This window comes from Hibiscus syriacus, unplaced genomic scaffold (assembly GCF_006381635.1).
Source record: "Hibiscus syriacus cultivar Baekdansim isolate YM2019G1 unplaced genomic scaffold, ASM638163v2 tig00116964_pilon, whole genome shotgun sequence".
NCBI lineage: Eukaryota > Viridiplantae > Streptophyta > Magnoliopsida > Malvales > Malvaceae > Hibiscus > Hibiscus syriacus.
In genome coordinates, this window is record NW_024063489.1 from 2619226 (window position 1) to 2643036 (window position 23811).

Here is a 23811-nt window from a genome sequence, read left to right on the forward strand (position 1 = left end):
GCTTTGTATTTTGGTTTGTTCATAACCCTCGGGATGAAGATTCTAATAACCGACCCATGATACTGAAAAAGCTCTATTAATGCACTCCTTGACACTTTTCGACTCAGATTATCCACGAACGCTGTCCATACCTCACCGGAGGAAGATTGACTTTTCGACTTCTCTATCGCTCTCTCTCTTACTCTCTCTCTTACTCTCTCTCCCATGTTAACTTACACAATAATTCCGAAAATGGAGATGAGTTTTAGCTCTTGCATTATGCTCCCTTGGGTTGTTTTCTGTCTCATACACGTATTATCCTTTTATTCATGTATCCCTTGTTTTGGCTTTTTCTTTATGGACTAAAATGATCCTCTGTTTGTTTAATCTGCATGCAGGGAAGCTGGTGTAGTTGTTCAAAATGTGGCCATTAACTGTGGAGACATTGTTGTGAACCTCAACGAGGAGCTGCTCTTAAGGAATAAAAAGCCAGATGTATTTAGTCAAACCGATAAAGTTGCAGGGTCAGCTGCTGATTTTGAAGCCACTAAAAACCCTCAGAAAAAACAAGCAGCAATTTTGGCATTGAAAAAGTATACTTCTATGTTTCCAGAAAAGGTTTGTGCTTTTACTCAATGAATTCAAAGATTAGAAGCATCTGTAGGCAACTTCATTATTAGTGTAAACATTGATTTTGAACTTGGATGTGTTTGTTTTAAATCCTTATCATTAAAATTGTCATTTTTCTGTTCTAATTGAATGAGCAAGTATAGATGTAATTTCAACCTTCTTGGAATAGCACAGTTTAGTGTTGGCGGGTGGCATACTTAATAACTTTGAAAATAATTTAAGAAACCAAAAAATAGAGTCCGATGAAGAAGTGCATTATAGAGATTCCTAAACCTTATAAACAAGGATGGGTTTTTCTTAGGTGAAGCCATATTTTCTTTGGCTGATGAGTGAAAACTAAAAATTGAATGCATGGCAATATCTTGCTAAAAGTTAAGAAGATAGGCGGTGCTCCAGTTATTTGAATGTGTTGGTGGGAAGTTTAGTTTTGTTTCATTCGTTCATTCATTTGTTTTTTGAGACAGATTTGCGTCAACTTGCCAAAACTAGACGTGAAATTTATGCATCGGCAACATGATATTGCTGTTGAGAATAACATCATGGGCATTCAATTGAAATGCATTAAATCAAGATCAACTGAGGATGTAGGGGAGAGCACGCGCCTTGATGTTCAGTTGGATTTGAGTGAGATATATGTATAGTCCTTACTATTGATGTTCCAGCTTTCTGTTTTATAGTTTAAATTATATTCTTTCATCTTGGCCTGCTATTGACTTTGTTTTTTTTTTCTCTTTCAGCTTCTTAGAGAGGCCGGCTCTTCAGTATTGCAGATAATGAAAGTTGATGTTGTCTCTTTTGTCTACATTCCAATACAATCAGGTCCTGTGCAATCATGGCAGGTTTGTTTCTCTGTGGTACAACTGGTAAAATATGTTTTAATAGAAAATTTCTGCCATGAAGTATGCCTTTTACCATGATTTATCAGGTTGTTTAAGTGATTTATTCTTTTTAATGCTGTTGCTTTTCAGCCAGTCTCACCTGTTAGAGCTGAAGTTGATGTTAAGCTTGGAGGGACACAATGCAACATTATAATGAGTAGATTGAAGCCATGGTTGAGGTTGCAGTCCTCCAGAAAGAATGGAATGATTCTTCAAGAGGAAACTTCTACTTTGGAGAAGCCACAATCGACTGAATCCAAGGCTATCATGTGGACATGTACCGTCTCAGCCCCTGAGATGATGATTGTGCTTTATAGTATCAGTGGTGTGCCACTGTATCATGTAAGCAACATATTCTGTCTCATTTATATTGGATTAAGAATTCAGGTGTATCCTACAGTATTTTCACAGCTAGTTAAGGAAATTGTCAGTGTTGTTTTCGAACATAGTGTTATTATAAGGTTTGTAAAAAGGTCTGTGAATTGGGAGGCAGACAGCATGGCTAAGGCTGGTATAGGGTAGTAGTTCAGTATAGTGTGGGCGTAGAGAGGGTAGGGATTATGTGTGGTGGGGGGGGGGTGTTTGTAATAGCCGGCTGCCGTTATGAAGTGTAATTTATTTTTGGAATAACATTTGAGGCGCTCTTTTCCTCCTTCCAATATCCGCTGATGTATTTTAGTACAGCAGTGGTTATGAAGGGGACTTTTAACCAGGCCTCGTTTCTTTATCAAAAAAAAGTATTTGTTAGACCTGTAGTCACTAAGGTCTACACCCGTATAAGCAAGGCTGGCAATAAGATGATCTTCTGCGGTCACATCTATAATGCAGGGTTTTTTTTCTTCAACGGTTTTCTTATATATTTGCTATTTTGAGTAACATGATATTCTTTTTGGACCATGTTCATTCTGCTTTTTTCTTTTGCTATTCACTTTGTATTCCTCAATTGATTTATGTTTGACTTTTGGTATAACACAATGACTAAAACACCTTTGACTTTGATTTCTAATGCAGGGGTGCTCACAGTCATCACATCTTTTTTCTAACAACATTTCAAGTATTGGAACCACAGTACACATGGAACTTGGTGAGCTGAATTTGCATATGGCAGATGAATATCAAGAATGCTTGAATGAAAGCCTTTTCACTGTGGAATCAAATTCATGTTCGTTACTGCATATAGCGAAGGTTAGTCTAGATTGGGGGAAAAGGGACATGGAATCCTCTGCAGAAGATGGCCCAAGATGCAAATTAGCTCTTTCTGCTGATGTGACTGGAATGGGCATTTATTTAACGTTTAAACGTGTTGAATCACTTATAGTAACAGCTTTGTCCGTCCAAGCACTGTTCAAAAACTTTTCTGCTGGTAAGAAAGCAATGCAGAGCCGGGCAGGGCATTCATCCAAACCATCGGGGAAGGGCACTCGACTTTTACAATTTGATCTTGAACGTTGTTCAGTTAGTTTTTGTGGTGACACTTACTTGGAAAACACAGTTGTCTTGGATCCCAAGCGTGTAAATTATGGGTCTCAAGGTGGTCGAGCTGTTATTATTGTTTCATCTGATGGTACACCACGTAATGCAACTATAATGTCCACAGTTTCTGATCAGGCCAAGAAATTGAAATACTCTCTTTTGCTTGACATCTTTCACTTTAGTTTGTGTGTGAACAAGGAGAAACAATCCACACAGGTGGAACTTGAAAGAGCCAGATCTGTGTATCAGGAATGTCTGGAAGATGATAAACCAGAGACAAAAGTTACATTGTTTGACATGCAGAATGCAAAATTTGTACGTCGCTCTGGTGGCCTCAAGGAGATTGCTGTCTGCTCTCTGTTCAGTGCTACTGATATCTCCATCAGATGGGAGCCTGATGTGCATCTGTCTTTGTTTGAACTTGTTTTGAAACTGAAAGCTCTAGTTCACAATCAGAAGGTTAAGGGACTTGACAATGAACACATGGATGATATTTCTGGTGTAAAATGTGCTGAGCAGAAGAAATATGTCACTGTGATTGAATCAGGTCATCTTGATAAAAAAAGGAAAAAGGAATCTATATTTGCTGTTGATGTGGAGATGCTGAGTATATCTGCTGAAGTTGGAGATGGAGTTGATGCGCTTGTGCAGGTTCAGTCAATTTTCTCTGAGAATGCCTGGATAGGAGTACTTCTTGAAGGACTGATGCTTAGTTTCAATGGAGCCCGGATATTCAGAAGCAGCCGAATGCAAATTTCTCGTATTCCCGCTTGTTCCAGCTCATCTGATGCAAAAGTACCTGTGGCTATTATGTGGGATTGGGTGGTTCAAGCACTTGATGTTCATATTTGCATGCCTTTCAGGCTGGAGTTGCGTGCAATTGATGATTCTGTTGAGGAGATGTTGCGTGCTTTGAAGCTTATAACTAAAGCTAAAACTGAGCTAATTTTTCCAACGAAAAAAGAAAGCTCAAAACCTAAAAATTCTAGTTCAACAAAATTTGGACGCATAAAGTTCTGCATACGGAAGTTGACTGCTGATATTGAGGAAGAACCAATCCAGGGTTGGCTTGATGAGCATTACCATTTAATGAAGAATGAGGCCTTTGAGTTAGCTGTTAGGTTGAAATTTCTTGATGATTATGTTTTCTCCAACCAGTGTCCTAAGACTGCAGAAACCAATGATTCTTCTTCTGAAAGGAGGAGGAGTCATAATGGAGCTGAGATTGATGCGCAAGATCCTAACACAATAACAAAAATGCAAGAAGAGATATATAAACAGTCTTTCCGATCCTATTACTTGGCATGTCAGAAGCTAAAACAATCGGAAGGCTCTGGTGTTTGTAGGGAAGGTTTTCAGGCTGGTTTTAAGCCAAGCACTGCAAGAACATCTCTTCTTTCAGTTTCAGCTACAGAGTTTAATGTAACCTTGACAAGAATTGATGGTGGAGATGACGGGATGGTACAGGTCTTAAAGCAGCTTGATCCAGTGTGTTGTGAAAGCAATATACCATTTTCTCGTTTGTATGGGAGTAATATTCTCTTAAACACTGGCAGTCTAGTTGTTCAGTTAAGAAATTACACATCTCCTCTTTTTTCAGCAGTTTCTGGTAGATGTGAAGGCCGTGTTGTACTTGCACAGCAGGTAAGTTCCCAAGTTTAACACCCCCTCTTTTTTCCTTTTACTTGTCCCTTTAAATTCAAAGATAATCACATTTGGAATTTTATCTGATGCCTTTTTTGAAGAAAAAAAGTAGGGTGGAAGGTTGTTGATCTTACACTGATTGAAATTATTTTCTTTGAAATTAGGCAACATGTTTTCAGCCCCAAATTTCACATGATGTCTTCATTGGGAGATGGAGAAAGGTCTGCATGCTTCGTTCAGCTAGTGGTACAACTCCACCAATGAAAACATACTCTGATTTGTCTATACATTTCAAAAAAGCGGAAGTGTCCTTTGGGGTGGGATATGAACCGGTTTTTGCTGACATAAGCTATGCTTTCACTGTCGCGCTCCGTAGGTCTAATTTAAGTAAAAGGAGCCCTGGCCTTCCACAGCCTCCGAAAAAGGAGCGGAGCTTGCCATGGTGGGATGAAATGAGAAATTACATCCATGGAAATATAACCTTATTATTTTCTGGAACTAAATGGAACATTCTTGCAACTACTGATCCTTATGAAAAGCTTGATAAGCTTCAAATTGTTTCTGGTTCTATGGAGATACAGCAATCAGATGGCCGTGTGTATGTTTCTGCTAAGGATTTTAAAATTTTCTTGAGCAGTTTGGAGAGTTTGGTAAATAGTCGAAGCTTAAAACTTCCTACCAGTGCATCTGGTGCATTCCTTGAAGCCCCGGTCTTTAGCCTTCAGGTTACAATGGATTGGGAATGTGAGTCCGGTAATCCCATGAATCATTATTTATTTGCAGTTCCTATGGAAGGGAAACCCAGAGAGAAAGTATTCGATCCATTCAGATCTACTTCTCTTTCCCTACGATGGAACTTTTCTCTTAAACCCCTACTTCCCCCATTGGACAAACAGTTCCCATCTGCCTCAGCCTCAAATTATACTATTCTAGATGGAGTTGTAAATGGGGCACAGTGTAAGGCAGAGAATGGTTCAATTGCTTTACCAACATTCAATGTCGGTGCACATGATCTAGCTTGGATAATTAAGTTTTGGAATATGAATTATATTCCTCCTCATAAATTGCGTTCCTTTTCTCGGTGGCCTCGTTTTGGAGTTCCAAGAGTTCCTAGATCAGGAAACTTGTCTTTAGATAGGGTGATGACAGAGTTTATGCTCCGTTTAGATGCTACACCTGCTTGCATAAAGCATATGACATTAGATGATGATGATCCAGCAAAAGGACTGACATTTAATATGACAAAGCTTAAATATGAAATATGTTACAGTAGGGGTAAGCAAAAATATACTTTTGAATGCAAGCGTGATCCTCTTGATCTTGTGTACCAGGGACTTGACCTTCATATGCCTAAGGTTTTTTTAAACAAAGAAGACTGCACTAGTGTTACAAAAGTAGTTCAAACGACGAGGAAAAGTTCTCCTTCTGCATCCATGGAGCGAGTTCCTAGTGAAAAAACTAATTATATGAGTGCTTGCACGGAGAAGCATCGTGATGAAGGATTTTTGTTGTCATCTGATTATTTTACTATCAGGAGGCAGGCCCCGAAGGCTGATCCTGCAAGGTTATTGGCATGGCAGGAGGCTGGGAGAAAAAATCTTGAAATGACATATGTCAGATCTGAATTTGAGAATGGGAGTGAGAGTGATGAGCATGCACGGTCAGATCCTAGTGATGATGATGGTTACAATGTGGTTATAGCTGATAATTGTCAGCGTGTTTTTGTTTACAGCCTTAAACTTTTATGGACCATAGAGAATAGAGATGCTGTGTGGTCATTTGTTGGTGGAATATCCAAAGCATTTGAACCTCAAAAGCCTTCACCTTCTCGGCAATATGCACAGAGGAAGTTAGTTGAGGAGAAACAGAAATTTGGTGAACCGGAAATGCCTCAAGAGGATCCTTCAAAGTCCCCTTCTACCAATCATGGTGTTCCTTGCCCTTCTCAGAACATGGAGACATCAGGACCACATTCATCTCAATCACATACAGTTGTCTTGGAGAAATCATCTACTGCTGAAGTTGGTATGTCTCAGGCCGACTGATATTTTGAGATTTTTGGTTTTACAAGCTAAGTTTTAGAGGCGTGTTTTCCATTTAATGCTAGTAAGATCTTGTGATTCTAAACTCATTTGTCAACTGCCATGATTGTTAGCTGCCTCAAAAAGAGATTGTTATAAGTATAATTATGTTGTTAAATTACATGGACAATTTTTTTACTTCAAAAAATTGCTGCTGAGACTTGTACATTTTACTGTAGCATTAGCAAAATATGAGGTCAATGATTCTGAAGAGGAAGGGACTCGGCATTTTATGGTGAATGTCATTGAGCCTCAATTCAATCTTCACTCTGAAGAATCCAATGTGAGTTGCAACATTTTTACATCCTACAATTTTGTGCAATCCTTTTGCAAACATTCAGAAAATTTCTTTTACTTATGCGATCACTGCCCGTGTTCAACTGCTGTATGACATTTTTTGTGTCTCTTAGTGATTTTTTACGGTTGTCATCATATGTTAGTCATGTTAGTAAAGTTACTTCTTTCATGCCTATCAGGGGAGATTTCTTCTGGCTGCTGTTAGTGGTCGTGTTTTAGCTCGGTCATTTCATTCAGTTCTTCATGTTGGGTCTGAGCTGATTGAGCAAGCACTTGGCACTGGGAATGTTCATATTCCTGAAGGTGGGCATGACATGACATTGAAGCGTATGGAGTTTTCTGTGATGCTGGAGCATGTGCAGGCACATGTTGCACCAACTGATGTGGATCCTGGGGCTGGACTACAGTGGCTTCCAAAAATTCGTAAAAGTTCTCCAAAGGTCAAACGTACTGGTGCTCTACTTGAAAGAGTGTTTATGCCTTGTGATATGTACTTCCGATACACAAGGCTTAAAGGTGGAACCCCAGACTTGAAGGTATGTGATATTTGTTTCTGCAATGATGTATGTATTTTTTTTATAGGAATGTGAGGCCTCATTAAAAAAAACCCTCATGATTAACGGACCACCAAAACGGTGTTCCATAATCAGCGGAAGGGGGAAAAGAGTGCCTCGATTTATTAATAAAGCATACTCGTACAACATACTATAAAGAAAGCATCTTACACACCAACAAAACAAACAGACTCCCAACACCAACAAATAAGAACCAAAACACAGACAAAAATCATCCAATCCCTTGTTTAGCCAAGGAATTTGCCTCCCAATTGCAACTTCTAGAAATGTGCCTAACAATAATCTCCCTAGCCGAAATTATAGAAATAATCTTCCCAACCAAAGAACTAAAGAAAGGAGGTGCTGAAGTCGACAACCTAATCCAGTCCACAGCTACTTTACAATCACTCTCAATGATCAGTCTTCCCTCCTTAGCCCAAGCTGATGGAGAAAAAATCAATGCCTTTTTCTATTGCTTTCAATTCTGCCAAAGGGGGGAGGCAAGGGCCAACACTAATCGAAAAAGACCCTAGGACATTACAGGTAGAGTCCTTCAAAATACCTCCAATTCCACCCACTAGCCCATCACCACTGACCACCCCATCAACATTAAACTTAAAAAAGTGAATTGGAGGAGGAAGCCAACTCTGAACAGATTTCCTCTTAACAGCAGGACAAGGTAGCTTATCAGCAATAGTAGGATCCCCAATTAGAGAGTCGACTTGAACATTGACATTCGGGAACTTAGCTAGATACCATTTAGCCAATCTAAATCTTGAAATGAAGAAAAGAGATGAACTGTCCAGCATCATCTTGTCAAAAACCACTGAATTCCTAGTCTTCCAAATTGACCAGAAAACGACACCTGGGATAAATTTCCAGATTAAAGACTTCGCCCTTAGATCAGACCAAGAACTCAACAGAGCCGCCGGATCTTTAGGAAGAACTGAAGAAATATCCCAAAGTCTGAAAAAACTATTCCATAAACTCCCTGCGACCGAACAAGAAAGAAAAAGATGATGGACCGTTTCTTCCTGAATCAAACATAACGGACATAATAATACCTCCTTACTCCAAAAATGTTTCAACTCTGGGAGGAGCGAGACCAGACCAAACCTCCTTACTCCAATCAAAAGAACCGCTAGACTTAAGGGAAAGAGTCAACCTACAAGACTTGACCGAGAAAAGACCATCACCCTTCCCCGACCACTTAAGGAAGTCATCCACTGAGTCGGACAATATGATGTTATCGAGCAGCGACATAAGTTGAATCCACTGATCTAACTCCCAATCACATAAGTTACGCCTAGATTGAATATTCCATACCCAGCCATTGTTCACAAAACAACCAAACTCCGACACCTTCCCCCACTTGTTATTTGAAAGTGCAAAAATCCTTGGAAATTGATTCTTTAAAGTGTCATCGTTTACCCAAATATCATTCCAGAAAGAAACAGACTTACCATTATCAACTTGAATCTTGGCATGAGCTCTCAACCCTTCTCCCACTTCATTTTTCATAAAATTGTTCACAATGCCTTTCCAAATCCACGAGTCCATAGGAGAAACTACTCTATCAATTGAGAGGGACAGATTACTTACATTATGCTTGCTACAGATCAGTTTTTTCCATTGAGTATCTTTTCGTTCCCAAACTTCCAGACCCATTTACTAAGCAGCACTCTGTTTAAAAAATTTAGATCCACAACTCCCAAACCTCCCTCTTCCATAGGTTGACAAACATTTTTCCAGTGAATACGATTGTTTGAAATACTCTCCCCCAGAGAAATCTGGCCATTAAAGTCTGAATCTTCTTTTTCACCTTAAACGGCATTTTGAACAAAGATAGGAAAAAAATCGGGAGCGAGGACAGAACTGACTTCAGCAACACCACTCTCCCTGCCATTGACAATGCCGAGGCTTTCCAACCAGATAGTTTTGAATGAAATTTCTGGATTACCGGATCCCAAATAGCTTCGGAATTACTCTTAGCACCTAACGGAAGGCCTAGGTACACCGAGGGAAAAGAACCTACAACACAACCAGCCTTAGCAGCCCATTCGTTTAAGATGACATGATCCAGATTAATGCCATATAGATGGCTTTTTGAAAGATTTAGATGTAACCCCGTCATTATACTGAAGATCCTCAGAACTCTCCTAATATTTAATATTTAAGTAACCGAATCTCGACAAAACAAGATAAGGTCATCGACAAACTGAAGATGTGTTAAAATGAAAGGATCAGAACTCCCAATGGAAAACCCTTGAAAGAGACCCAAATTAGAAGCTTTGATCAACATAAGGTTCAAGAGTTCTCCAACAATATTGAACAAAACAGGGGATAAACTGCATCCCTGTCGAAGTCCTTTAGCCATGGAAAATTCCTCTGTTGGAGAGCCGTTCAACAAAACCGAGATTGAAGCCGAAGAAAGGCACAACTCTATCCATGAAACCCATCGCTCGCCAAATCCCATGACTCTCAGTAATCTTAGAAGAATCGGCCATTCAATAGAATCATAAGCTCTCTTGAAATCGACTTTGAAAACGACCCCTCTCAACCCTTGTTTCCTCCAGAAGTGAATGCCTTCATTCGCAAGAAAGGCACAGTCTAGCAACTGTCTCCTCGGTATAAAAGCAAATTGTGAAGGGCTGACAATATCCTTAATGACTGAAACAAGTCTCTTTGATAAAACTTTAGAGATTATTTTATAAAGATTACCCACAAGACTGATGGGTCTGAAATCTTCAATGGATGCCGGATTACTCTTCTTTGGGATCAAAGTGATGAAAGAATGGTTAACCCCATGATCCCAACTCTTTTCACCAAAGAAGTCATCCACAAACTTCATAATTTTCACCTTTAAAGTAGGCCAGAATTTCTTGAAGAATCCCATTGAGAAACCATCCAGCCCAGGTGCTTTGGAACTATCCGAGGAAAAAATGGCCTCCCTAACCTCCTGCTCAGAAAACTTAACCTCCAGGCTGTTCCTTTGGTCCACACTTAATTTTGCAAAAGGAAAATTCATGTCTTCAACTTCCAGAGTATCCTTAGTTATAAATTTTCTTGAAAAAGTCTGAAACAAAGGACTTAATTCGGTCGGAATCAATCAGCTTTTCTCCTGCCACCTTCAAAGCAGAAATGTTATTGATTCTGTTCCTGCTCAAGGCTGATAAATGAAAAAACCGAGTATTTCTGTCACCATCTTTGAACCATTTCACCCTCGACTTTTGGAACCAAATACTCTCTTCAACCCTGTGCAATCTCCACAGCTCCTTTCTGTACAGCAAAATTTGTTCCCAATCATGCGAAGAAAACCCTGTGACCTGAGCCTTCAGCTCCAACTCATTAATTTTGCTTTCTAAATCTGAAATGGCTTCTGAAATACCCAAAAGACTTCTATTTGGCCACTTCCTAATCATCTATTTCGTACCTTGTAAGATACTGAAAATACCCCTTCTCCCTCTATCCATTTTCAAATCTGCAATAGAATTCTGAACAGCATCTACAAAACCCTCTTCCTCTAACAGATAGTTGAAAAACCTAAAAGGTTTAGGGCCCCAATTAATGTTGTCTTCAACCAACAGCACCGGATTATGATCAGAGAGGGACTTTGGAAGCATTCTTTGAACCATTTTAGGAAAACCGCCTAAAAAACAGCATTGACTAAGAACCGATCTAGTCTAACCCAAGTCAAAACCTCCCTATTGCTACACCAAGTAAAGCTGCCTCCTTAAAGTGGAAGATCTAATAGATTAGATTGCTGAACAAAAAACCTGAACAGCTCCATTGAATGCCAATTCTGAGAAACTCCACACTTCTCTTCTTGCACAAGATATGCATTGAAATCTCCCCCGATGCATATTGGCAAATTAATGCTTTGAACAAAACTCAGCAGTTCATTAAAGAACTCTTTTTCAGCCTCTACAGCCGGACCATAGATGTTTAAAATAACACACTCAAAACTAGACACCTTGAACTTTCCTGTTAACGCCACAAATCTGATCTGCTTGTAAATAGTAGTCACTTCAAAAACATTCTCATTCCACAAACACAGTAGACCTCCTGCAGGCCCCTCTGCTGGTTGAAAAGAGCCTCCCTTCAACAAGAAACCCCCTAATTTCCTAAATAACCCATTCAAACAGTTACTAAGTTTCGTCTCCTGTAAGAGCAAAATAGCCGGTTTAAACTGTTTAACCAATCTGAACACTGCTCTTTTTTTCCCTTTTCCCTAAACCCCTAATGTTCCAAGAAATAATTTTAAGATCAGACATTAAGAAGGAAAAACATAGCACCCCTCAGAGAATAGAGAATTAATCCCTATCCCCCGAAATCCCTGTCCTCTCCCTCTTAAAAATCTCATCTTCTAATAACTGTTGACCCCCTGAAAAAGAAATATCCAACAGATCACACACTTCCCTTGTGGCAGCAGCTTCGACCCTAGCATTCAAAGAAGAATGAGAAGACTTTGTAGACAAACTAGCATCTACCAAAGAATCCCCAGCCCATCTTGAATTGACCCTCCTATAAATTCTGTCGTGAAAACTGATCGAAACTTCTCCCTCCGAGCTACCAGAGCGAAGTGGAGCAATTCTTAACATCCTCCGATTAATAGTACTTCTAGCCCGGGGAATAAATTGAAACCGAGGTCTATCATTCAAAGACTCTATAGACTTCATAACCTTATTTTTAGACAATGGGCTGCCTTGAATTTTAGACCCACTGACTTGGTCAACAATATCAAGCCCCAAGGTGGCCTTCCCCATGCTCAAACCCCTTTCACAACCTTCAATAAAATTCCCCCCAACATCCTGCTGACATGGAATCCCACCACTTGCAGTCTCCCTAGAGCAAACATTCTCAACCCCAATATCCATGTCCAAGTATTTGATTATAAATCAAAAGAGATGTAATTTAATAGAAGTATTGAAGCTAAATATTACATGAAGAAAAATGTTGATTTAAAACAAAAAGGAAGATAATGAGGAGACATGATAAAAGAGTGTTTATTTGGTGCACAGCGCAGAATTAATAGTGGTTGAAAGTCTCAGTTGGGCTAAGTTCAACTTGTCAAAATTTTTAAAGCTTAAAGTGTTGACATACAATCCTTTGAAATTGCTTTCTTTTATAGTTAATCACTTTACTGCATGACAGTTTGTTGAGTAGTTGACTTCTCTTAATTTTGCATGCATTTTTTAACCCTGTTGCAGGTGAAGCCATTAAAAGAACTGACCTTTAACTCTCACAACATAACAGCTACCATGACATCTCGTCAGTTTCAGGTTATGTTGGATGTATTGACCAATCTTCTCTTTGCTCGGCTTCCCAAGTGAGTACATGCTGCAGTATTTTCTCTTTGTTTCTTTGATGATTTTTGTTTTTTTTTCAGAACAATTTCCTTTTTAAGAAATTAATTGTAGGGAGTTTCCAAATGTTCACATACTTTGGCCTGTTGGATCTATTTGTTGGAAAACGCTAGTTTTAAAAGAAAAAAAATTGTTTCTCCATTTTTATCTTTTGAAACAAGTAGTTCAGATTGAACAATAAAACAAGTAGTTCGGCAAATGGCTTTATTATGATAGTGTTTCTGAAATGATGGCATCATTTCTTTTTCATTTGCAAAAGTGAGACCTACCATGGATTCAATATGTGCAACTGTCCTTGATGGATCCAAATTCAACTGTTAGGTTTGGCTTGATAAGATCAACATGACCATTCCTATCAAAAAAAAAAGATCAACATGACCATGGATTGCCATCATTTTGTTTGAAAAGAATGTGTAAAGCAATTTTCGCTAGTTTAGACAAGCTACTCTACTTACTTTTCTGTTGGTGTTTGTTTTCCTATGCTTAAATGATAAGTGATATCAGTGTTTTGTTTTCCATTTGCAGCCAGGTTTTATTAAATTTACCAGGCCTCTTTTTCATACTATATTACAAGCCATAAATGTACTTTTTGGCTTATTATTTCTTATTAATATCACTCAAAGTGTCTTTACACTTATTACATGTCTTATATTGATCATTTTGAAACCTAACGTGTTCTTCATTCACCATTTCTGTCATATGGTGCAATTATCTCTTACTTTAGTAATTACTTAAAGAAGTCGCGTAATCTCTGCACCAATAGACCTTTTGGTACATAATATTGGTAGTGGTATATTATTCCAAATTTAATGCAAGTAACATGATTAATTCAGGCCTCGAAAAAGTAGTCTCTCTTGTCCTGGCGAAGATGATGAAGATGTTGGAGAGGAGGCAGATGAAGTGGTTCCTGATGGTGTTGAAGAGGTGGAACTTGCCAAAATCACCCTTGAACAGAAAGAAAGGGAGCAGAAGTTGCTACTCAATGACATTAAGAAGCTGTCTCTTCATTGTGATACTTCAGGAGACCATCTGGAAAAGGAAGGTGATTGGTGGATGGTAAATGGTGAAAGATCTATATTGGTAAGAAAGAGAACCTTGTTAACAATCTCTAAATATGAAGTTTCCATGATTGCGGAGTTATGGTCTCTTTGAATTTTTTTCCTCAAATTTTAAAGATTAATTGTGTTGGGGAGCCTATGTTATAAGAAAATTCATATAAGAAAAAAATGTTTTGGAACATTGATAGGTTGACTGATGATGTAAATGCACTTGATTCCCATTTTATCTTGTCTGGGAAATCTCTCAGGGACATTGTTCCTGGAAATACATTTCCTAAGATCCCATAAATTTCTTTCTGCAGTGAATGCAGTGATTGTTGGAGGTTATTATCAGTAATATACAGTTGAATGAAGATGCACATTATCTAACTGGTTAAGACTGATTTTAAGTGTTCCTGTTGCATCTCTTTCATACCAAATCCAATTTGTAATGAGTTCTCAGCTCTTTTATACCCATCACTCAAAGTGTGTGTATCTGCGTCTATGATGGTAGAATTGTGGATAATTTCCTTGAAAGTGAAATTCAGTGTGGGTAATCTCCTTCGGTGTGTTATTGCTTGTGGATTTAGTAAGATACTCTACCTACATGTACTGAACCATCAAATCTAGAAAAGATGACACTGATTTACATTGTACATAATTCTTTGGATCTGGCATTTATTTCAAAAATGCACTTTGTTTTTTACTATTGGGATAAGAGCGCACCTTGATAAGGCATTTTTCTGTTGCTCTAAATGCTGCCAGCTTACTGTTTTTTTATGACTTTTATCTCTTGTTATATGCCCGTTTTATTACATTTGTTATTCATGGATTTGTATTACAGTCTGGGCATGGATTTTGTTTCTGTGTATTTGTCTTCTATGATTCCATATGGTTGATTGTCTTCTAAGATTCCATATGGCTGATTGTCTTCAAAGATACCATGTGGATTGGTTGCTATTCTTTAGCACACGGCAGATTTTTAAGCAATTGAACTTGAAATGTGTAGGTGCAAGGACTGAAGAGAGAACTTATTAATGCAAAAAAGTCAAGGAAGGCTGCATCTGTATCCTTACGGGTTGCTTTGCAGAAAGCAGCTCAACTACGGCTAATGGAGAAAGAAAAGAACAAAAGTCCATCCTGTGCAATGCGAATTTCTTTGCAAAGTAACAAAGTCGTATGGAGCATGCTTGTGGATGGTAAATCATTTGCCGAGGCTGAGATAAATGACATGGTGAGTTCCTGAAGGTTGATATGCTAAAGAAATATCAAATTATATCTTCCTGTATCTCTTAATGGAGGTTGTAATTCCAAATATATTTGTTTCCCCGAACTAACAGTGACCCGGATCAAACAGTGTAGTTAAGCCATATGCTTTGGCACAAAGACACGGAGCAAACCCCCTCCTTCCCAAATGTTACAAAGAGTAATTAGACAGATCATCACACTCCCTCCATGTGAGGTGTCTTAAAACAAAAAAAAATGAATATTAGTTCTAACAAATAAGCTATCTATGTGAAATATTGTATTCATAAAAAGTTATAGAAAATATTAAAATGAAGAAATATATGATCTATGGGGGATCATCAGATTAAAAGAACATTCATTGGATCAGGTGGGATTTGGTGTGTAAGCCAAAGAAGTTGGGGGGGTTTAGGGATTCCGAATCTGTTACTATTAAACAGGGCTCTTATGGGGAAATGGGTGTGGAAATTTGCTTGCAGAGAAAAATTCTTGGTGGAAATCAGTTGTGTGTTGTGTTTACAATATGGATCCTAATTCATTGATGATCCGGAATACTTGGATAGCTCGTACTTCTTGGATTTGGAGAGGAGTTGTTAAGAACTTCTTTTCAAGTGATGCATTTGGAGACTGTTTTAGGAGAAATTTGTGTGTTAGAGCTGGAAATGGAGAAACTGTTCAGTTTTGGCATGATGTTTGGTTGGGTTCGGTTCCTCTAAAAGATAGGTTTCCAAGGTTATTTGCTCTTTCGAATAACAAAGAGGGTAAGGTTGCAGAATTCAGATTGTACAATGATTCGGGTTGGGTTTGGGATATTCAAATGAGAAGGAATTTGGTGGATTGGGAGGTTGAGCAGTGGCTGCAAATTATCTCTCTATTGAATAGCTCTTCTTTGTCTCTAGTAGAGGAAGATTGTTGGATTTGGTTGGGAAATGGAGAGGGTTGTTTTACAGCAAAATCATGCATGAAGACTTATTTTGATAGAGAGGGTATTGATCAATTAGAAAGTAATTGGGAAAGGTATGTTTGGAAAGGAGTAGCTCCACCACGTGTGGAATCTTTTGTTTGGCAACTTGCTCATCATAGAGTTGCGGTGAAAGAGGAACTGCTGAAGAGAGGAGTTACTGGGGTTGAAGACTCCGTCTGCCCTTTGTGCAGGAAGTACAATGAGTCGGTCTCTCATTTGTTTCTTCACTGTGAAGTGGTATGGGTTTTGTGGGCTAAGTTTTTAAAGTTATGGAATGTTTTCCTTGCGGTTCCTGGTTCGTTGACGGATTTCTTAATTGCCTGGGATGACCTAGTGCCGCGATCTCATATATGGAAGTTTATTTCAAGAGCAGTGTTGTGGTCTGTTTGGAAATGTAGGAATGAGGTGATTTTTCAGAATGGGAAGGTAGATTCAGCGTTGTTCTTCATTTCACGTTTCAGAACTGTTTCTTGGTTTGAAACATCAGTTAAGGATGTTCATTTTCATTTCGATTCCTTGATGGGGGATTTAAAACTAGCAGATCAACATGTCAATCTGAATAAGAGGTATCTTCCTTCTTCTAGGTGGAGTCCTCCTCCGGAAGGGTTCTTAAAAGTAAATGTAGATGGTGCAATGGTCAAATGTTGGGATAAGGGCGGAATAGGTGGCTTGATTAGGGATGGCAGTGGGATGGTGCTTGGGTCATTTTCAGAGAAGGTAGGGGGAGGTCCTCCCTTACTCGCAAAGCTTTTGGCGATCAAGAGAGGGTTGATTCTTATTGAGTAGGTTGAAGCTGATTTCTTTTCAAATCAGAGGATCATTTTGGAATCGGATTCTTCTAATGCTCTGAAGTGGATTAATAATCCGAACCTTAGTACTACTTTGTTTCATTCCTTGGTAAGGGATATAGCTTCTACTGTGGAGAGGAAGGGTATTATCACAAGGCTCATCTCGAGAGCAGCAAATTGGGAAGCGGATGAATTAGCTAAAGCTGGTATAGGCTGATTTTTAGGTTTATGTAATGGTTAAGGTGTTATGCCTTGGTTGTTCTTATTTAGGGAGTATCAGGGTGTGTTATGTTTTCAGATTTATGGTTTTCTGTTTTGTAAGAAGTTGTTAGCTGTTGAGGTGTGGAGGTGTATTATTGTTCTAATTAATAAAAGTTAGAGGCACTCTTTTCCTCCTTCCAATGTCCTTCATGTTATGTTTGTAACATGTAGGATAAGAAGGGGGTTTTTAATGAGGCATTATTTTATCAAAAAAAAAAAATTATTATAAAATTTTATTGATAAACATATATATATATATATTTTTGTATATATCATCAACAAGAAAAGTTTTTAGAAACTCATTTACAACAGTGAAGCAAATCAAGAGAGATTGCTAAACAACCCAAATAAATTTGTTTTATTTGAATTGTGTACTTGCTTATTTGTACCTATGTGGAGATCATGAAAGGAAAAAGGCACTAAGAAAATCAGCCCCTTGTTTTTGAATTTATGTCAGCTGTAACTTATTTGACTGGTGTGATAGTACATGCATGGTTTAAAGGAATAAGAAAGGGCCGGAATACACTTATATATTGCTGTGAATGGAACTTAGAGCTTGAATTTGATGAGGACTTTTGATTAGGTCTGATGGTGCCTATATTTGGACTACTAGAAAATGATTGGGCTCATCTTTTTTAACTTGTATAACCAAAGTTATATATTTAACCTATTAAATATAAAGTTGGTTTTGATTGATCACTCATCTTAGAAATTAGTGCCTTGCTTTCCATTGGCATATGCTATTTATGTGGCTTGCACCTTTGAGTACAAGGAGTTAATATTGGTTTTTCTGTCCATTGCTTTTATTATTATTATTTTGAAATTTTCACTGTTTTTTATTTATTGGACTGTGGTTGAGTTGAGGTTTGAATTCCATAATGAGTTGCACTTAAATAATGTTTTGCTTTCGAGTATTGTATCTCACAAGTTTATGTTTCTCCTGTTCATGCAGATTTATGATTTTGACCGCGATTTCAAAGATGTTGGTGTTGCTCAGTTTAGAACCAAGTCTTTTGTTGTGAGAAACTGCCTGCCTAATGCCAAGTCTGATATGCTTTTATCAGCTTGGAATCCTCCTCGAGAATGGGGAAAGTACATACTGTTTCCTTAACTTTGTCACTTTACTTGCTTATGTAGTCATAGCTTAGTTGCAACTACTTTTATGAATATTTAAAATTGCGACTTTCTTAGCTATTATGTTGACAATAGCCTCATTTCAACCTCCTTAATACCCAATTAGATGGTCCTCTGCCAAAAGAACCTACTATATTTACTTCTATCTTATGTTTGACTGGTTTTGCCACCAATCTTTACTTTGTTACCTTTCTGTTATCAGAAACATGACTTTTTGTGAAGATGGCCTTCTTTATAAAGAAAAGAATTATTTATAAACTGGCATACTGAAGTGAGGCCAATACTTCTGGTTATTCATGTGGTTGTGTGTGGTTGGGGTATAAGGGAATATTTTCTCTGGTATATTTTCATCTGGTGATACGTGTGAAGATTTTTGGATTACTTACCTCCGCTAATGTTGTGATAATTCTTTAGAAAATCATGATATGAATTTTTCCCGTTGCAGAAAAGTCATGCTTCGTGTAGATGCAAAGCAGGGAGCTCCAAAAGATGGGAACTCTTCTCTGGATCTTTTTCAGGTAAAACTAACTCTTTCTTTATTCCTTAAGCATGTAGTTCAAATGAGTTTGAGTGTTTAATGATAGAGAAGCCAGGGTCTTATATATGGCTGTCTATTGTTGTGAATGCAAGAGCCATAATTGCATCATGGCTTTGGGGTCAGACCTTGGTTGTGGGGAAGCTTTACTGATACATGTGATTAACTGAGTGTTTAGCATAGAGTTTTTTTTTTTTGATAGAAGTTGGAGGTCTCATTAAAAACTCCCTTCGTATTCGTTCACATACTAAAAGTATGTTAACGAAAAATGGAAGGAAGAAAAGAGTACCTCAAATTTTATTGATAATAATACCCGATACAAAAGACACCACGGAATATCCTCTCATGGTGATGTACACCATTACAACAAACACCTTAACCCTATATAACCTCATCCAAAGCCACAATCTAATCATCTTACTTCTAATTACACCACTAGCAGTAGGATTAAAACAACGCAACAGAACATAATACAAATTAAAAGCAACACCTACAACCATATAGAAAAAACAAAACCACAATTGAAGAGACAAGATCTAATCTAATGAGACTCGTCTTCTTCAGGAGCCCAAGAGTTTGGTTTGAATGAAGGCTCTATCTCATGCACCATGATCTTGAAGAAGTTGTCACCAACCTTCAATTCCACCATCGCATCAATTCTCGCATCAGCCTTTATGAGGACTTGAATTTTTGTCCGATCAAAGGATGATGGAGACTGACAACTTTCGTCGATAGCTAGTAATAAACCCCACTTATCAACAATGTTCTTGAAAGTATCCCAATTCCATGCGTGAAAAGGAACACCCTCGCAAACTAACCATACTCGACGACACTCCATTACCAAACTCTCTGACCAAGCTTCGACTATTGAGAACCACTCTGCGAGAATATTTGATTTATCGTTCTTCACACTTCTCAATGAAGCATTGTCTTCGAAAATCATTAAAATCGCATTACCAACAGCTCTCATTAAGGTAAAGCCAGTGAGGCCCTTCGCTTGCATTTGTCTAGCGAGATGACCAATTTTGACAAAGTCCTTGCACCACCCCACTAGACAATTGCTCAACACCTGAAGTTTTTCTTCATCTATAACACCTTCAACTTTATAATGATTCTTCCTCGAATCATCTTCCATCCCGGACTTGCGAAGAACACCTGTCGAGGACTTCCTCCAATAGGAATGTCGAGGTTTGAATTTAGCGTAAGAAACGCCAACTTTGCTGCCGTCGATACGAGAGCCATTCATTTTTGAGATCGCTCTCCTTCAATGAATAAACCCAAAACGGACCCCTTTCGAGTTTCTTTTTTTAGGAATGAAGGCATCAATAACATGACCATGTGTGCCAAAAATAGACCCAAGTATCTTCCAATAGATCATCTCTGGAAGCATAGAGTTCAGATAGCAATTTTGTTCTCTAACGTATATAGACTCGCAAGCAGTTTGTATTAGAAATAAGCATTTCTTTTATATTAGCTATTGGAAGCATCTGTGACTTTGACGAACTACTGTTTGTAAATTTTGACTAGCTATTCCTATCAAAAAAAAAATTTTGACTAGTTATATATTTGTGCTATAGGTAGAGATATACCCCCTTAAGATTCATTTGACCGAGACAATGTACAGAATGATGTGGGGGTATTTCTTCCCAGAAGAAGAACAAGATTCACTAAGACGGCAGGTTAGTTTTGGGCTTTAGACCTTTGAGTCCATAAGTGAACAATTGGTGAATGTTCTCATGCTTTAAATTTTGGAGATGCAGGAAGTTTGGATCTCCACAACAGCTGGTGCTAGACGTCTAAAGAAGGGTGCCTCAAACCACGATGTTTCTGCATCAGGCAACCATTCAACAAAGGAGTCTGAGGTACCATCCAAACCAAGTGTGTCTTGTACATCCATTACCAATCAGTCTGCTCCTGCTGCGTCAGCCCAAGTGAGCATCCTTATCCTTCCCTACTTTGTAGTATAGTGGCAACTTAGGATCTTATATATTTTTATGCTTTAGTTTCCATAAACTCCTTTTGGAATCTACATGCAGACATCAAAGGTGCAAGCCCCAAAATCAAATGTTGTTTCTGGTTCTGGTTCTGGCCATGAGTTGAGGAGATCATCTTCTTTTGACAGAACATGGGAAGAGAATGTTGCAGAATCAGTGGCTAATGAGCTTGTCCTACATGCTCACTCTTCCAGCGTTTCTTCTACCAAAAGTGGAACACTAGTTAATGTTGAACAACAAGATGAGTCCTCTAAAAATAAGATGAAAGACACCAAACCTGTTAAGTCTGGTCGATCATCTCAGGAAGAGAAAAAGGTCGGAAAATCCAATGAAGAGAAAAAATCTAGGCCTAGGAAAATGATGGAATTTCACAATATCAAGATAAGTCAGGTTGGTTTTGTTTACTTGATTTTAATTGGTTATCTGTTGTGTGTTTCTGTTATTTGTTTTTGATTGCCATATAATTTCTGTTGTTGTGAATTAGGTTGAGCTACTAGTTACCTATGAAGGGTCCAGATTTGTTGTAAATGATCTCAAGTTGCTCATGGATACTTTTCACCGTGTGGAGTTCACTGGAACTTGGAGAAGACTGTTCTCTCGAGTTAAGAAGCATATTATATGGGGAGTTCTAAAGTCTGTAACCGGAATGCAGGTAAGGGATCTTGATACGAAGCTACCTGCAAATCACCTAATCTGAAATCTCTCTTACTTTAAGGGCACTGGTCTCCATGTCCCCTCCTATTGGCCTGGCTTATGACTTGGATATTTGTAATGCTTCATGAAAAATATTGTAAAACTGAGACAGCATGGAAAACAATGTTAGAATTTAGAATTTGTAGTTCATAACTGCATTTGCAAGTTTGGTGAAGCTTAAGTGAGGCCCAATGCAGATCTGCTGATTTTCCTATTAATTATTTGGTATTTGGTAGGGTAAGAAGTTCAAAGACAAGGCACATACTCAACAGCCGAGTGGAACTGGAGTTCCTGATAGTGACCTGAATCTCAGTGACAATGACCAGGTTGAGAAACCTGGTCCATATCCGATAACCTTTCTTAAGCGTCCTAGTGATGGAGCTGGGGATGGATTTGTTACTTCCATTAGGGGCCTCTTCAACACTCAACGGCGTAAAGCCAAGCAATTTGTGCTACGAACTATGAGGGGTGAAGCAGAGAATGATTTCCATGGAGAGAGGAGTGAAAATGAAGCCGAATTCTCTCCATTTGCCAGGCAGCTGACCATAACCAAAGCTAAGAAACTTATTAGGCGGCACACAAAGAAGTTCCGCTCAAGAGGACAGAAAGGTATGTATGAGTTTCCACCCCTTTAACATATTCCTTACCATTTTTATGTTTTTTATGGAAAATGAAAGTAAAAAGAAGGGTTCCCTTATTCTTGTTTGAACACTGGTGTAATTCTTGAGGTTTCCCTATTAGCTTTACCCTTTTAACTAAACTACAAATTTCCGTCCAACATCACTCAGAAAAAATTAAATTGTTTCCCAAATTTGACCCAATGCATCCATAAAAACAATTGGAAAGTTTTTATTGTTCATTTTTAGGTAATTCTTCTAATTAATTAATTTAATACATGATTTAATTTAGACCGACTTGACTATACTTTGTTCTGGTTCAGGTTCATCTTCCCAACAGAGAGAATCACTTCCATCATCACCGACCGACTTGACTATACTTTGTTCTGGTTCAGGTTCATCTTCCCAACAGAGAGAATCACTTCCATCATCACCGACCGACTTGACTATACTTTGTTCTGGTTCAGGTTCATCTTCCCAACAGAGAGAATCACTTCCATCATCACCAATGGATCCGATGGAGATCACTTCATTTGAAACCGACTCTTCTAGTGAATCCTCGCCATATGAGGATATTCATGAATAGACTCGTCTCATCAACTGATAAGGATTGTTTGATGGCCTTAATTGGAGCAAACAGTATGTGATCTGCAAATGTATGCCCAATTTACTTCCGAACAGGGATGACAAGCAGCTGCATTTTGACTAACATTTAAACATGCATGAAGATAGACTCATTGCTGATCTTCAAACAGAACATGGTTGCAGATCACCAAGCTCAAGGAACACGAAGGTATACCTGTGCTTGGCCAATATTGACTATGGATATACTGTCTGATGATACCCTTCTGTTCTGGATGATTGATCTTTGGATGCCTGGGTTAGATCACATTTGCACTTAATGACCCTCCATTCATTTGGCCTGATAGAGACCAAGTGATTGAAGCAGGTTCAAATCCATACATTTTGTAGATTGGGTAGAAAAATATAAACAGATTATAAAAGCCACCAATCACTATAGTTTTGTACATACATTTAAAATAATTTATATTTTGGAATAGAAATAAATGTGAAAGTTACTCTAATTGAGATGCCATTTTGTGTGGAATAAACATGTTTGTATTTTTATCCCAAGTTAATTGTATTCGAACCATCTAAAATAATATGATACTTCGAATTTAAAAGCGGACTAGAGCAGAATATGTTTCAATTTCTGATTAGAAACTAGAGAACGAAGTGTTTCTTTTTCATCAATTAGAGAACAAAGGGTATTATGTTGGGGGGGGGGGGGGGGAATCTCCATTGTTCGGACTGAAAAAGAGTCTTGTGAAGTGACACTAATATTATACACCTCTTCTTTATCCAAAATTAAATGCATCTCTCTAATAAAAATGTAATGTTGGCCAGTTGGTTCCATATTTAAATAAGATATCAACATAAAGTGTCAAATATAAGATTAAAGAAATCGTCCCTTCTAGAGATGCACAGAAGCCGGATTTCAATCCGATCCGGATCGGATAAAAACCGATCCGGTTTTTTCTCCCAACCCAAAAACCGGATTTTAAAAAAACCGGTTCGGATCCTAACCGGTTTGGAGGGTCGAATGGTGTAACCGGTGTAACCGGTTTCGGTTTGCAAAAA

At 38.3% G+C, this 23811-nt stretch overlaps 1 protein-coding gene across 2 annotated transcripts in view; it reads left to right on the forward strand.

Annotated features, from left to right (window-relative positions):
* The window catches only part of LOC120191045 (protein SABRE), a 45639-nt gene extending 22386 nt beyond the window's left edge, over window positions 1-23253 (forward strand). Inside the window, exons 6-24 of one of the 2 annotated variants that reach the window (XM_039194044.1) lie at window positions 378-597; window positions 1074-1244; window positions 1347-1448; window positions 1578-1829; window positions 2499-4604; window positions 4769-6629; window positions 6865-6968; window positions 7162-7518; window positions 12747-12865; window positions 13736-13982; window positions 14949-15173; window positions 18150-18289; window positions 18777-18849; window positions 20444-20545; window positions 20627-20797; window positions 20903-21250; window positions 21345-21512; window positions 21790-22162; window positions 22494-23253. In XM_039194044.1, coding sequence (XP_039049975.1) covers window positions 378-597; window positions 1074-1244; window positions 1347-1448; window positions 1578-1829; window positions 2499-4604; window positions 4769-6629; window positions 6865-6968; window positions 7162-7518; window positions 12747-12865; window positions 13736-13982; window positions 14949-15173; window positions 18150-18289; window positions 18777-18849; window positions 20444-20545; window positions 20627-20797; window positions 20903-21250; window positions 21345-21512; window positions 21790-22162; window positions 22494-22756 — 7402 coding nt within the window. In that variant the 3' untranslated portion in view covers window positions 22757-23253. The remainder of the gene's footprint in view (window positions 1-377; window positions 598-1073; window positions 1245-1346; window positions 1449-1577; window positions 1830-2498; window positions 4605-4768; window positions 6630-6864; window positions 6969-7161; window positions 7519-12746; window positions 12866-13735; window positions 13983-14948; window positions 15174-18149; window positions 18290-18776; window positions 18850-20443; window positions 20546-20626; window positions 20798-20902; window positions 21251-21344; window positions 21513-21789; window positions 22163-22493) is intronic. The other variant, XM_039194045.1, reaches the window with a different exon arrangement.
* The last annotated feature ends 558 nt before the right edge of the window (window positions 23254-23811 follow it).